Below are 14,234 nucleotides of genomic sequence, written 5' to 3'. Positions count from 1 at the left end.
GGCACTTTTACACTGAGTAAACGCTTGATTATTTGAAAAAAATAACTTGCAGTTTAATTAATGAAAATATTAAGTTGCAGCCTTTGATATTTGATCTATGGCTGTTATTATTTTATTCATTTTAGTTTCCAAAATGTCCACCCAGGTGTCCAATATTAAATATCTGCAGGTTATTGTCGTAGGAAACAGAAAAGCTGCAAATTCTAACAGTTAAAAAACACCTCAACACCTTTACTTTGACAGTACTATGTGGTGCATTCAGGAGCAGTTTGACTTTTCTAAATGGAAGCCAGTTTCATCCAGTAGAAAAGCAATTATCAAGCAAACATGGAAAAATGGTTTTAAATAAGACTTTTTGTTTATTTGCTCCAGTCTGTCAATTATTTGACTTCCAACATGCACATTTCCCAGAATTCTGTGCTGTAAGTTTTCCTTTATTTCATTATTTCTTGTGGGTCCATTTGTTTTATTGTGCAGTTTTACATGTTTCAAAGTTTTCCTGCCTCCACCTCTACAGACAGGAACCCCTCCCCCATAGACAAAAACAGCCCCTGGTGGCTGTCCTGCTGTTTGTGAAGAGCAGGTTAAAAAAACTGACAGGAAGCTCAACTGTGAGGATGAGGATGATGATGATGAGAGTAGGTGTTGGGTGGGTGTGTGTGAGGAGACTCAGATGGATTAAAAACCATTTTTACAGCAGGAGACAGAGTTGAAAATGTTCAGGTTCAATGCAAAATGTTGGGAGGAGCGTCGACAGATGAGTTGTACAGAAACGTAACAAAATAATTTTGGAGAAATAAATGAACAAAAAAAGAAATCTTTGTTTGTTTTCATTGTTTGAAGTAGGCTGAAGAACTTAGACAAAACATAATTGTGCTCAAGAGTTTAGAGGATTACATTTTCAAACAATGTGCAATTTGTTCATCTGTTCTATAAATATTTATATCAGGCAGATTTTTAAAACCGCAGTCATAATTCTATTAAAGGTATTGTTGTGAATTCATTTTTTTTTTCACCCTCTCAAGTAAGAAATGTACTTCCGGTGACCTCAGAGGTGAATGAAAACCTAAAAATAACTTTTTCCATCCGTTTCTGAGGGGATGTATTAAAGGGGAGGCGCAATGGCGCTCACATGACGTCATGACGCAACCGATGCTACGCTATGGTCACTACCGCCATCAAGTTGGAGAAAAATAGGAATCAAAGACAAAAAAAATAGGTTTTTGTCTTTAAAAACAAAAGCACAACTTGAATGTTTTTTATTGAAGAACATCGGTAAAAAGATATTAATTGTGGAAGTATTTAGAACCTTTGCTGAAATAAAGTTATTTAAAGCACGATGTAAAAATACTCAAAAGTCTTATGCTGAACATGTACCTTAAGAATCATTTACAAATTGTATTTAAATTAAAAGTAAGTATGAAAATCTTAATTCAGTTAATCTTAACAATTTGTGATTTAAACTACCAATCACAAGTATATGATTTTAGAAGGTACGGCAGCAGTTTTAAAAAGGAAAAGCAGCTCCTCACGTTGTTGAGGCAAAGTTGTTTACAAATGACATAAATAAATTGTGCTGTTTCTACATGCAAAAATAACTGTCACGGCATCTTTAAACGTTTTATTGTTATGTTTTACATAAGAGATTGTTGAGATTAGAGGTCTAAATTCTGTAACACTGAAATAGTCCATGTGACGCTTTTATTATAAAGAGAAATGTACCGGAAGTCGTCTTTTGTTGTTGCTGGCTGAAAACAACCGCTTGACAGGACGTTGCTGTCAGGAAGTCATCGCTCAGAAAAGATTCAACCGTTGTTTGTAGTGAGTTTCTTCTTAGCCCCACACGCAGCTGACTGACACAGAAAAGTGTTTCCAACATAAAATGCCAGAAACGTCGAAGATGGAGCAGGAAAATATCTTCCTTTTCGTTCCCAATTTGATCGGTGAGTTTTGTAACCATCTCTATCAACATGTAGCTAGCTAGCTTAGCGTTAGCCAACAGACAGTCGATGATGCTGAGAGCAAAGTCCTGCCAGTCTCCAATCAAAAACGTGCCGATTATAGTAAAGAAATAAAACACAATGTAGCCCATTTATGTATCTATTTATACATCTTCTTTAGCTTATCTTATCTTTTTGTCTAGCTTTTGCTCCGTTTGTTTTGAAATACTAGAGCTATTCGGGCCTATAAATAACTTAAAATGTATGCATCCCAATTTTTGCAGTAGGTTACTTTCTAATTTTCATTTAGTCTATAGTTAAACTACCAAAAAGTTGTTTGAACCATCCTTTTCTTTGCTCTATGCATCAACACAATGTTTGTTATGTACCCAATTGAGTTAAGGCTGAATAATCCTTAGAGAAACAAATCAGGGCTGATGCAAATATGTATGCAGATTCTGTAGGAGCAAACAACCAAGTCTAGCATTATGTGTCTAAAGGTCTCTATAACTGGTTCTCTGTGCCCTGCTCTCTGTCTGCAGGTTATGCCAGGATTGTGTTGGCCCTGCTGTCCTTCTACCTGCTGCCGTGCTGTCCGTGGCCAGCTGTCTTCTGCTACATGCTCAGTGCCCTGCTTGATTCTTTAGATGGTCACGCTGCACGGGCGCTCAATCAGTGTACGTATGAGCAAGGAGTGAACTTCCAGTTGAAAAACTTCCTTTTTGTGAGTCTGGTTTTTGCACAAATTGCACCAAACACTCAGGACCAAATCCGTCCAGAATTCCCAAATTAATTGGGATGCTAATTTTGGCTCGCTAAAAAACTGGCCTTAAACAAAATATACTTAAAGAAAAAATGAATAGCCCACTCCCCAGAGTGTCTTTTTGTACAATCGATCCGCCATGCCTTGCTGGTGAAAGTTGTTGTACAGGAGTTTTTCATACTCGCTTTCTGTATGTGATCGTGTTCTTTCAGGCACAAAGTTTGGAGCCATGCTGGACATGCTGACAGACCGCTGTGCCACCATGTGTCTGCTGGTGAACCTGTCCCTGCTCTACCCGTCCTACACCTTCCTGTTCCAGCTCAGCATGTGTCTGGACATCGCCAGCCACTGGCTGCACCTGCACAGGTACACCATCACTGAGTAGAGTCCCTCTTCCCTTCAGGCCGAATGTTGCAGCAGGTCTTTGTCAAGTCAGCTTTGGATGACTAATGAGTGTTACAGGTGGTTTTCTATAAAGGTGCTGCTTTAAGTTGATCCTCTCTGTGGCTGCGTCATGGGGAGAACACCCCTCTTTTACACATGGAGGTTACTTCCTGTCAGTTATTTGAGTGTCTTAAATACTTAATATCCCTAGAATCTGTACAACCTAGACATAATGGTTATGTAAGTTATTTATCCATCATGAAATAATCTAATTAAGGCAGCAGTAGACCAGCAACTCCTGTGTTCTTTGGGGTAAAATGACTCTATTTGTAAATGGATTCTGGTGTATGATTAGGCGCACTTGCCTCCAAAGATTCCCCTTTAATTTTCTGCTATCATCACTTATCTGTTTCTTCAGCTCAACAGTCAAAGGATCCAGCAGTCACAAGACCATTGACCTATCAGGCAACCCGATCCTCCGTATTTACTACACATCCAAGGTGAGGACACGCGCACACACACGCAGACACACTGTTTTTCTTCTGGATCTGATGCTGGGATGTTTGTCTTCTGCAGCCGGTGCTTTTTGTGATGTGCGCTGGGAACGAGCTCTTCTTCTGTCTGCTCTACCTCCTCCATCACATCCCGGAACCTGCCGGTAAGATCTTTCTTCTCTTCCTCGTCTCCCTCTAATGAGCCCACTGATGCAGCATCACCAATAATGCACAAACAATCAAACTGACCGCGCAGCAGGAGCAGGTTCTGAGGGTTTTGCTTCTGTGTTTTGACCTGCTGTGTGTCTTCTGCTGCAGCTTGGGTCTACTGGCTGCAGGGACTGTGCGGGACCATCTGCGTGCTCAAGTCCGGCATCAGCGTCGTGCACCTCATCACGGCTTCGCAGAACATGGTTGCCCTCGACGCCGCCGAGCGAGAGCAAAGCGCCAAGACACAGTGAGAGAGTGGGTGAGCGCTTCAGCGACAGATCCAACACGCTTTTATTTATTATTGTTTTAAAGGTTACAGAAGATTTGAATAAGGTGACTTAGATAAGACGAAGCCAATCATCAGAAAGAACGTTTTATGACCAAATATCATGACATTCAAATTCCAAATGCAGACAGGTGCGAGTCTGCAAAGCGGATCATTTACAAGTTTAAGCTTCTGCAGTTGTTTTTTTCTGCTCCGATTAATTTTGCAAGCATTCACTGTTGACAGGTTTGACACAATGATCATAGGCTATAAATACTGTAAGAGGAGAGCAGAGTTTCATCACTGAGATCAGATTATTATTAGTCTTCATTAAGATTCAGAGGGAGTAATCTGCAGAGCAATAAAGGCGTGTAATGGCAGTGTCTGGTTCAACAGTGGATCTTACTTGTTAACTAACTGGTCTATCTCTGTGGGGATCCTTTCTGTGATGTTAGAATAAAAATCGATGCCTGTCTGTAGAAAAAACAAGCACTTCTAATGTATTGGTATGTACTTAAATCAGGCGCATCTCCCCAGCCAGCTCCACTGCTGTCAGGTGAAGCAATCTACTGGAGGTATTCCAAAACTTTTAGCACCCATTTGTCAAATTATGTAAAAATAAATCCCATGTTTAAAATTCCAGTATTCCTCTTCAGTACTGTATACAACCTTATGACTATAAAGATGTTGTAGCAGAAAGCTCTGTGTAGCATCTATTTCAGTTCTGTTCATTACAATCTGTTCAGCAATCATAGATGTGGAGTTAAATATTCACACTGTTTGCTTGTGAAATCAATCTGCAGAGCTCAGAAAAACCCAACACAGGGAAGGCCACAGCTTTGCTCAGCAGCAGTTTGGTGTTACAAGTTGAATGAAAGACAATCAGACGGCTTAAAGGCAGGTGTCAGTGGCAGTATTTGACAAATGCTGGTAAAACTAAAAGAAACGTTGTTGTGGGATCAGTTTCAGTCATCACAAGCTAAAGAATATTCCAGAAATATATTTAAGCAATATCACACTCGAGGTTGTGATGTACTGAATATCACCTCGGCTGTGATTTGGTCTTAGATAATCACAGCCGTGCTGATATTCAGTATAACATCACAACCTCAAGTGTGATATTGCTTTAATACGACAGTTATACAAGCGGCAAATAGTCAAAAGTAACAATCTGTAACAGATTAATTTTTGCTCCACCAACTCGACAAGTTCCACAACTTAACTGAAACTGAACTTCTGTTGCCAAGCAACCCAAACATTCTGCTGCGCTCTGCATCTACATAGGTCAGCTACTTTGTAGCCACACTCTAATCAACCCTCTCTCACTTTATTAAAGGTGAATAAATCTTTCACTTGCACTTAAAATATCTTTTATAAACGACTAATTCAAAACTTTTTGATTGCCAGTTTGTAAAAAACAAAAGAACATACTGGTTAGGCTGTGATACCTAAACTGCTGCTGACGCTTCACCTCCTGTATTCAAACAAATCATCTTGGACTCTTCAATAAGGTATATACACACTTTGACTCACAAGAAATATCCACCTCTATTCCTGATTTATTTTAATGTTGATTAATTTTCTTAGATTAATTAAGATCAAATTGTGTCCATAAAATTGGCGACACAGACCAAAACAGCCGAAGCTCTCAGCTTATGCAGACGATCTCCTTTTGTTTCCGTTAAAGAAGAAATTTTACTGACAAAACAAAAAGCATTTTTTTCATTACAAAGCACTGGGAAGAGGGTTCTTGCATATTCCTTTTTGTGACCTCCGAGCCACTATTTCTGCTGTCATTATTGTAAGTTGATATTTTGCTCATATTTTGGTGTTGGTTAAATGGTTATCAGTTAGTGCTTATTTGATATTTAAGATGTTGTTTTGTTGTGGTAGAACAGACCTGATAGAGAGATAGAAAGTTTATGCAGGTCATAAGTTACACCTCACGTGAAGAGCACCAAGTATTATCGTTGATGGTTTTGCGTTGTACATTTTAAAGTCACTGACCAGACGTTTGTGCTGCATATGGACTAATGTAAAGCCAAGTTTCAAAGCAGAATGTGTGAAATATAAATGTTTGCCTCTTGTTTTTGATGGAACTTATTTCAAAGAATGTATTATTATATATAACTAATGTATAATTACAGACTTCAGCAAAGCCAAGTCTGATACTTAATATAAAATACATCAATTGTTGTTATCATTGAAATACTTGATCGTTATTTTGTTTGGAGTGCAGCTGGTTTCAATTTACTGTAAAAGCAGCGACAAAATAAAAGCACTAAAAAAAACAGATTTTTGTGTTTTAATTTCTGGCTTTATCTTTTCAGGTTTTCACACAATCAAGGCCTTGAATACCAGTCAAGGAGCGTGTTTTGTATCTCAAAGGAAGTTTCATTCAGGCTTTTTTTTTTTTTTTGCTGCTTCGCTATCATGAATGTTTATTAAAACTTCTGAGAGGTTAACACTTATTTTCAGTTCCGCTGATGAAATGGGTCTTTATCTTCATTTTAAATGGCAGATAAACAGTTGATCAGCCTGTGGACATAAATTAATTACTAAATATTAACACAAATGAATAATGAATGTTCCCTGCAGATATGAATTTGTGCAGTTAAAAAAATAAGAATAAAGGTGACCATAGGTGAATCACAGTAAATGTATAAAACATAAAACATTGATTTTATTAGGACTGTGCACTGTACATACATAACAAAACAAACAGTACTTGCATATATACGCACTATATCATGGGTATTCAAATATAATTACATTTATACACAATTATTGTCCTACTTTTCATTCATTGTCTTCACACTGTATTTTAATAAACCACATTTTTTGTCACATAATCATAAAGGGCACACGGTCAACTACAAATTTTAAGTGAAAAAAATAGTGCTTGGTGTATTGTTTGCATGCCTAATTATTTTTCTAAATATTCAGAATGGGGAAAAAAAGACTTAGTCTTAATGGATTTTTACTGTGTGCTTAAAGCAAGCATAAATTAAATTTGAGATATTTTTGAATGGAGTTCGGTGGGCCGATATCTCTGGCACACTCAAGAATGGACGTCATGTGTTTTGAGGTTAGATCCAGCTGTTGCACTTGCGCGCATCGTTACCTTTAAGATGGTCGAGGATAAAGCCTTGAATTAGCTAAACCCGACACCATTTTAGCTTAAGAGTTTGCTGCGTCCGATGAGTAAGGTCCGGTTGACCCACCGCGTATTTATAGATTAGTGGATTTGTTTTCTTTTAAGCGAAGCAGGGGAATAACAGCAGTGCTGATTCTATAAATGTCGGATTTCATTTTTTGTCGGCCTACCAAGAAGTGGCGGCGGCGGCGGGGGCGAGAGGGACGGCACGAGACGAGACGGGGTCCGCGAGGAGGGTGCATACACAAAATACTTTCCCTTTAAAGCGGAGAGGGACAGAGGGGGTGAAGAAGAGATAAAAAAAGAAAAGGAAGAAAGACAGAGAGGGAGGGAGGGCGAGAGGGAGTGAGGGAGAGAGAGGGAGAGAATTTGAAAAAAAGAGAAAGATGTCATCCTGTCGATTGAAACACCGAGGCGGAGCCATGGACCGCGGCCGACCAGGAGCTCTCTAGTTAGGGGACGAGGTGTACGCAACGCCGAGGCTTGGGACCCGACGCTGCGGCCTTTTCGGAGCTATCGCAAATAAATGACTCCTGAACAGCTGCTGACTATGATTAGCACGTTTCGACTTCTCATCTTCTGTAAAAAACAATAATCTCTATTTTGCATGCACTTCACCATTTTTTTTTACAGTAGACATAAGCAATGATATTAAAATGCACCATTAAAGCAAGCATGATACCAACCATTTTGTCGCATTTACAAAATCATCTTGTCAGTGCCTGTATATTGCCAGTAGATTGCCACGATAATTCATAACTCATTACAACCTAATCACTGCTAAGTTTCAGTTGATTTAAGCTAACTGTCGTCCGATGTTATTCTATATTTCCACGAATTAACCCGGGCATGTAGAGAGGAGCTGTGACACAGGCCTCAGATTGTGTTTTCATAGCAGCAGTTGGAGCATTTCTTGCTGGGCTTCGTTGCCCTCCTCCCTCCCCTCTTTGCTCCCAGGCTGGTTAGCTTTTAGTCCCCGCAGTCTTCAGGATGGATACCTCCTGGAGTAATTTCCTCTTTCAGGTAAGTCTTAATTGATGCTGGAGCTGCTCTGTGGTTTGGGGTTTTTGGGGAGGAGGAATGAGAAGAGGAGGAGGGGGGGGGGGGTGTTTGACATTTCTGCATGGGGTTTTATTGGAGAGGGAGGGGGGGTTAAAAAATGGAAGAGGTCAGAGAGGGGTCAGGGTAAAGTTGGCTGCTGGCAGGTTGTGGCTGCTCTCTGAGATGGTTTTCTTGTCACCTAAAGTTTTTAATTTGGAAGGCTGTCCCATTTACTCCCCTCCTCCTTTATGTTGTGTGTATGTGTTTTTTTTAAATTATATAGCCTTATTATCATGTTCAGATTAACTTCTTAGCAGGGCTACATTACAAGCTAGACAAGGAAGGCGACTGACCCAACAACATACAGTAGACACATAAGAAGATGCAGCCACCAGGATGTAACCCATTGGTTTGTGTACTAATATTTTGAAGCCTTAAGTTTGCCATTATTTATTTTTTTGAGCCAGAAGTGACCATGTTTGGACTAGAGGTTGGATGCAATTGTTATCCTGGTTCATGGGTTGCTTTGGTTGTGTAGCCACAACATACCCTGCTTTGTAATCACTTTTACTGGAACCGGACCAGCAGAAATGTTCATTTAGTGCCAATGCCAGTATTTGTTTTTTAATCCTTTATTGGACGATACCAATGACATGCCAGCATTATTGTTTATCCCCAACTAAATACTAAAACAAGAGCTTCAATACTTAGATAAATGTGGAGGCCTTGTATTATAAAAAGTCGCTGTTGTAAAAACTAGATCTAATGCTGTCAATATTTACTGTACATGATGCTCACATAGTGTACACTCCTTTATATGTCTGTTTATTTAGTTCACTTGAAGGTAACAGAATTCTTGTTGTGTTATTGTAGCTTGTTATTGCAAAATTCAGTAAAATATTGCAGCTAAATTATGAGCAACAAACTAAGACACGTGAGGCTTTAAAGGCCCCTGGAGGTCTATACGCCTGGAATAGTCTTATGAGTCCCAACTTAGATAATGACTGAGCGGTGATGGAACTAACAATAATTCTCTTTATCAATTCATCTGAAGATTATTTCTCAACTAAGAGATTGTTTAGAAGTCCAATGTTTAACCAAACCTTTACTCAACATCATCAACCTCCTTTTGGTGTGCCACTAATACCGTCCAACCGTCTGTTTATTAACACTAGATGCATCAAAGACTACGTTCAGATTGCCAGACTGTGTACTGAAGGATTAATAATAAATATGCTCCTGTTTGTAGACGCCTTCGACTCAGAGCCAGCCCGAGGCGCCTCTGCAGGCCGAGCTGCTGCCTGAGCTGACCGGCGGCGCCCAGAGTCCTCCAGCAGAGCTCATCGTGACGCCGCCGTCCACTGTTGACACCGCTGCCCTGAGCGAGGAGCCACTTCCTGGTGAGGTTTCTCTGCAGGGTGGTCTGTTAAACTGTGCTGCATTTTGACTGATTCAAAAAAATGTTTTAAATCAAAATGGATTTGAATGGATTGCTCCCTTACAGACAAGAAACACAGTGTCTGCAGTGCTAACATCAAAATGTTAGCACTGCAGACTTTGATATCACGGAATATTTTATCGAATCCTGCTCCTCCGCTGTGTCCGACAGTCAAACCGCTCACCAAGCCGACCCGGCCGGCCCACATCTGCGCCACCTGCAACAAGGAGTTCAAGAACAGCTACAACCTGCGGCGGCACCAGTCTGTTCACACGGGCATCAAGATGAAGGACCGAGCCGCCCGGGAGAAGGAGGAAGGGGCGAAGGTGGCGCGGGTGGAGAAGCAGACCATCCCTCTCTCCCTCCTCCAGCTCACCCTGCCGCCCCAGCCTGCCTCTCTCCCTCCCCCCACCACCATTGCCCCGGACGCCCTCCCCCAGCCCGGTCAGCACGCCAACCAAGAGAGCCAGCCGGTCTCTGTGTCCATTGCCCCGGCAACTGTAACCATGGCTGCACCGCCTCAACCCATCCAGGCAGCTGTTGTAGTCGTGGGCTCCATGGAGCAGGTGGGTGCGCTGAGTAAAATATGTATGCTGAGAGTTCAGACCAACGTTAAAGGAAAATTCAGGGTTTTAATGACCTTGTTATTCGAAGGGTTTTTTCAAATTTGGCACAAAAACTGTGACCCAAGCATGAACTTGTTCGATTTTTATTTATTTGGGAATTTTGACCACGTTCTTTCTCAAAAGAAACATCACCGACATCTGATCTCTGAACATAACTCCTCCGCTGCTTCTCCACAGAATCCAAATCCCAATCCCAGTCCCAACACCAACCAGGTGAGGAAGAACCACGCCTGCGAGGCCTGCGGGAAGGCCTTCAGAGACGTCTACCACCTCAACCGCCACCGTCTGTCCCACTCCGACGAGAAGCCGTACTCCTGCCCCATCTGCCAGCAGCGCTTCAAGAGGAAAGACAGGATGAGCTATCACGTGCGCTCGCACCAAGGCGGCGTGGAGAAACCCTACATCTGTCCGCACTGCGCCAAGGCCTTTTCCCGGTACGAACTCGAATGCATGCCCTTTAAAAGTCTGTACACAAGTCCTCACCAAGCAGCTTTAGAGAGGAATTCTGAGCCATGTTTTTAGGAATCCTTTCTGCAATGTTGTCATTTGCAAAAACAAGCACTGTTTGTGTATTCTTCTGCAGACCGGACCACCTCAACAGCCACGTTCGACAGGTGCACTCTACAGAGAGACCGTTCAAGTGCACGGTAACGTCTTCATCTGTCTGTTTACTGGATTTCAACTAATATGGGTTTGTGAATCATATAGACCATGAAACACTGGATAATGATGATGATTAATATTATTATGATAATGATGGATCTTTTTGAAATAGAACTTTATGGGCGCTCTGGTAGCTAACTTGGTAGAGTGTGCGCGTCCTCACTACAAGGGCCAGGGTGTAATTCCATCCATCACCCTTTGCTGCATCTCATTCCCTCTCTCTCTTTCCCATGATTGTATCCATATCATTAACCTTTCTATTTTCTGTGTCTGTTTCTGGCTCCTTTTATAACTTCGTGTAAACGTGCATGTCCTAATTTCCACAGACGTGCACGTCAGCTTTCGCCACGCGGGATCGTCTCCGCGCCCACCTGATCCGTCACGAGGAGAAGGTGCCGTGTCACATCTGTGGGAAGCTGCTGTCGGCTGCGTACATCACCGACCACATGAGGGTCCACAACCAGTCGCAGCACCACCAGTGCCACCTCTGCAACCGCAGTAAGACACATGATACCTTTACATAACTAATAATTAAAAGTTATTATGATTATTTCTGTACGAAATAGGCTCAACAAGGCTAAATAAAGAACATACATCTAAGAAGTTTTATCGATTGTCTCCCAGGCTTCACCACCCTCACCTACCTGCGTGTCCACGCCCAGAAGCACCACGGCCAGGAGTGGAAGGAGAGTGGAGGGGCGCGGGGGGGCTTCGGTGGGACCGGGGCAGGCGGGGTGCTGCTCTGCCAGCTCTGCGGGGTGCAGTGCAAGACGGCCACGCAGCTCCAGGGTCACATGGGCACACACGCCAACCAGGGCGACCCCAGCCCCGACCCGACGAGCGCAGGCTCTGTGGGCACCACCAGCGTGGCCGTCACCGTGTCCAGTGCTAGCACAGTGGGACTGCTGGTAACTGACTGCTCCAGTATTGCCCCCCAGCCCCACAGCTAGCACGCTGGGGGTGTGAGGGGATGGGGGGGTGGGGCTGGGGATGTTGGAAGGGGAATTGGTTAAAACAAGGACTCGTGGAGGAGAGGACTGAGAGACAGCATCCGATCCAGGTGTGTGTGAACATGTTGCTCTTTTTACATTTAAACTGGTGTTAGTGAGGAGGGGATACATGAGCTTTTCCAGATGATTCCAGGTGTTAGTGCTGGTGAGTTCTATTACATGTGTTGAAGAAGCTGTTTAAAGCATTTTGTTTGTAGAGCGACCTGTGTGAAGTCTGATAAATGTCCTTAATTGCCCAATCCACGTTAATCTGTACTTTCTTCCCTTCTAAAATCAGTATTAGCGGGGCTCTACATGACATACATATGAATGCATGACTGTAATAAGCTGTGATTGCAGTCCAAAGACATGCTTGTAAGGTTAATTGGTGACTCGAAATTGCCAACAGGTGTGGGTGTGAGTGTGTGAAAAGTTGTCTGTCTCTATGTGTCGGCCCTGTGATTGACTGGCAACCAGTCCAGGGTGTACCCCGCCCTTCGCCCAATGACAGCTGGGATAGGCTCCAGCCCCCCCGACACTGAACAGGATAAGCGGTATAGATAATGGATGGATGGATGGATGGATGGATTTAGTAGTAGGGCGGCTGTGGCTCAGCGGTAGAGTCGGTAGTCTTTCAATCGGAAGGTCGGAGGTTCGATCCCCAGCTCCCTCAGGCTACATGTCAGAGTGTCCTTGGGCAAGACACTGAACCCCAAATTGCTCCCGGTGGCATAGCCAACCCGGAGATATCTGACTGACAGTTGGGCACTTTACATAGCAGCCTGTGCCATCAGTGTATGAATGGGTGAATGTGATATGTAGTGTAAAAGCAGCTTTGAGTGGTCGCAAAGACTAGAAAAGCGCTATATAAGTACAGTCCATTTAGTATGAACTGCTTGTGTTTTCCCTTTTCCTACCAGACTGCCAGAAGTGGACACAGAGCTGCAGAAGCTGCCGTGGAATTCGTCCTTCCTCCTCAGCGTCGCTCATGGTCTCACGGGGCCCTTTTGGACCTTTTGCCTGTTTCTGTGACGCCAGGCTCCTCCAGCAATGTTAAACAGCTCACCTGCTGCGAACACTGAGAGACACTATTCACTGTACATGTTACATCCTGTACAACGTCCTGCGAGTCAGACGCCAGAGAAGAGACTGTGGATTAGACTAATAGGAAAACTCTGCTAATTCATTAGGAAGGAAAGTTCATGTGTATTTTTATTAATATGGCTTAGCAATTAGCTGTTTCTATCTGCCATGATGTCATTGTTTTGATTTTCAACTAACTTGCACAGCCTGTCATGATTATGTAAAACCTTTCGCTGTTTTTGATCATTTATACTCCATGATATCTGTGTTTGTTTATAAGGAGGACCTTAACACCTCTAATATACATTAACATGATTTATCTCAGTTCCCCCCTAATTTATTACAAAGCAGTCTCCAAGTTTGCCTTTGTCAGATTCTTCTAAGGATATTCTAACAGGATATGGGAACAGCTGTTTTAGATGGGCCATCTTGTACATACACTTTTATATAGCGGATAAAGGCAAACTAATAGTTGTTTGTGTATATTCCCCATGAACATTGAATGTGCAAACTTTTCTCTGCTTCATATGATCTTCGCTCTGGATGCTGATTTGTAATTCTTGAAAAGGTAAATTGCCATGTAATTTGTAGCTACCTTGGTGACACATTTCTGTGGCTGTGCATATTGATTGTACTCGATGCATAGTGCATAGCGCCTCGTTACTACTGTATTAAAAAGCAGTGAAATGCATGTGTGGATTCAAGTTGAAAGTTCTTCATAAGCCTACGTTGAATGTGCACAAATGTTCTCGTGGTTGTGGCCTGAAGCACCAAAGCTAAGTCAATGTTAGCATTGTTTACAGCAGAGTAGTGTTGGGAATTACGGTTCTTTGAAGGGAGCCGGTTCTTATAGCTCCGTTCCTTTCCGAGAGCTGGTCAGACTCGCCTGCACTATATTCTCCCATGTCAAGACACACGCTTTTAAAATTGAATAGGAAACGGCAGAATAATGTAGGAACGATTAATCAACAACATTGATTTGCCAATAATTTATGATGCAATTCTGTATGACGACAGAGATGTCAATGAAAAATCAACAAACATGGCGGAGGGTTATAATGTTTCCGCTGCACGTGACTTAGTACAGCGGAGTTTCAGTTGAAAAAAGCAGCCTGTGATAATTCTGCATTAAGGGGAGTGGATCTAGAGCGGGCAGTGAAATTTGGGCACAACCAATGACT

At 42.4% G+C, this 14,234-nt stretch overlaps 2 protein-coding genes across 2 annotated transcripts; both read left to right on the top strand.

The window, feature by feature from the left end:
• The first annotated feature begins 1,788 nt into the window (after positions 1-1,788).
• On the top strand, positions 1,789-6,332 carry cdipt (CDP-diacylglycerol--inositol 3-phosphatidyltransferase (phosphatidylinositol synthase)). Its single transcript, XM_069676003.1, has 6 exons — positions 1,789-1,943; positions 2,483-2,617; positions 2,916-3,069; positions 3,506-3,587; positions 3,664-3,745; positions 3,900-6,332. The coding sequence occupies exons 1-6, from the start codon at positions 1,883-1,885 to the stop codon at positions 4,040-4,042; spliced, it is 657 nt and encodes a 218-aa protein (XP_069532104.1). The 5' UTR covers positions 1,789-1,882; the 3' UTR covers positions 4,043-6,332.
• An 859-nt stretch (positions 6,333-7,191) lies between these two features.
• LOC138604495 (myc-associated zinc finger protein) lies at positions 7,192-13,735 on the top strand. Its single transcript, XM_069676449.1, has 8 exons — positions 7,192-8,236; positions 9,504-9,654; positions 9,864-10,258; positions 10,496-10,752; positions 10,902-10,965; positions 11,308-11,479; positions 11,606-12,041; positions 12,891-13,735. Exons 1-7 carry the CDS (start codon positions 8,204-8,206, stop codon positions 11,929-11,931), a joined length of 1,398 nt encoding a protein of 465 aa, XP_069532550.1. The 5' UTR covers positions 7,192-8,203; the 3' UTR covers positions 11,932-12,041; positions 12,891-13,735.
• The last annotated feature ends 499 nt before the right edge of the window (positions 13,736-14,234 follow it).

Source organism: Semicossyphus pulcher, unplaced genomic scaffold, assembly GCF_022749685.1.
Source record: "Semicossyphus pulcher isolate SPU_LCO1_2020_fin unplaced genomic scaffold, fSemPul1.0.p SCAF_25, whole genome shotgun sequence".
Taxonomy (NCBI): Eukaryota; Metazoa; Chordata; class Actinopteri; order Labriformes; family Labridae; genus Semicossyphus; species Semicossyphus pulcher.
Note: the sequence above shows the minus strand (reverse complement) of the source record. Positions and strands in the feature narration are given on the sequence as shown.

Bases quoted from the DNA above. Each gene is read 5' to 3' on its own strand.
- cdipt (XM_069676003.1), top strand. From the start codon at position 1,883: ATGCCAGAAACGTCGAAGATGGAGCAGGAAAATATCTTCCTTTTCGTT. The intron at 1,944-2,482 runs GTGAGTTTTGTA...CTCTGTCTGCAG, and splicing joins TTTCGTTCCCAATTTGATCG to GTTATGCCAGGATTGTGTTG. The intron at 2,618-2,915 runs GTACGTATGAGC...GTGTTCTTTCAG, and splicing joins TGCACGGGCGCTCAATCAGT to GCACAAAGTTTGGAGCCATG.
- LOC138604495 (XM_069676449.1), top strand. From the start codon at position 8,204: ATGGATACCTCCTGGAGTAATTTCCTCTTTCAG. The intron at 9,655-9,863 runs GTGAGGTTTCTC...TGTGTCCGACAG, and splicing joins GAGCGAGGAGCCACTTCCTG to TCAAACCGCTCACCAAGCCG. The intron at 10,966-11,307 runs GTAACGTCTTCA...TAATTTCCACAG, and splicing joins AGAGACCGTTCAAGTGCACG to ACGTGCACGTCAGCTTTCGC.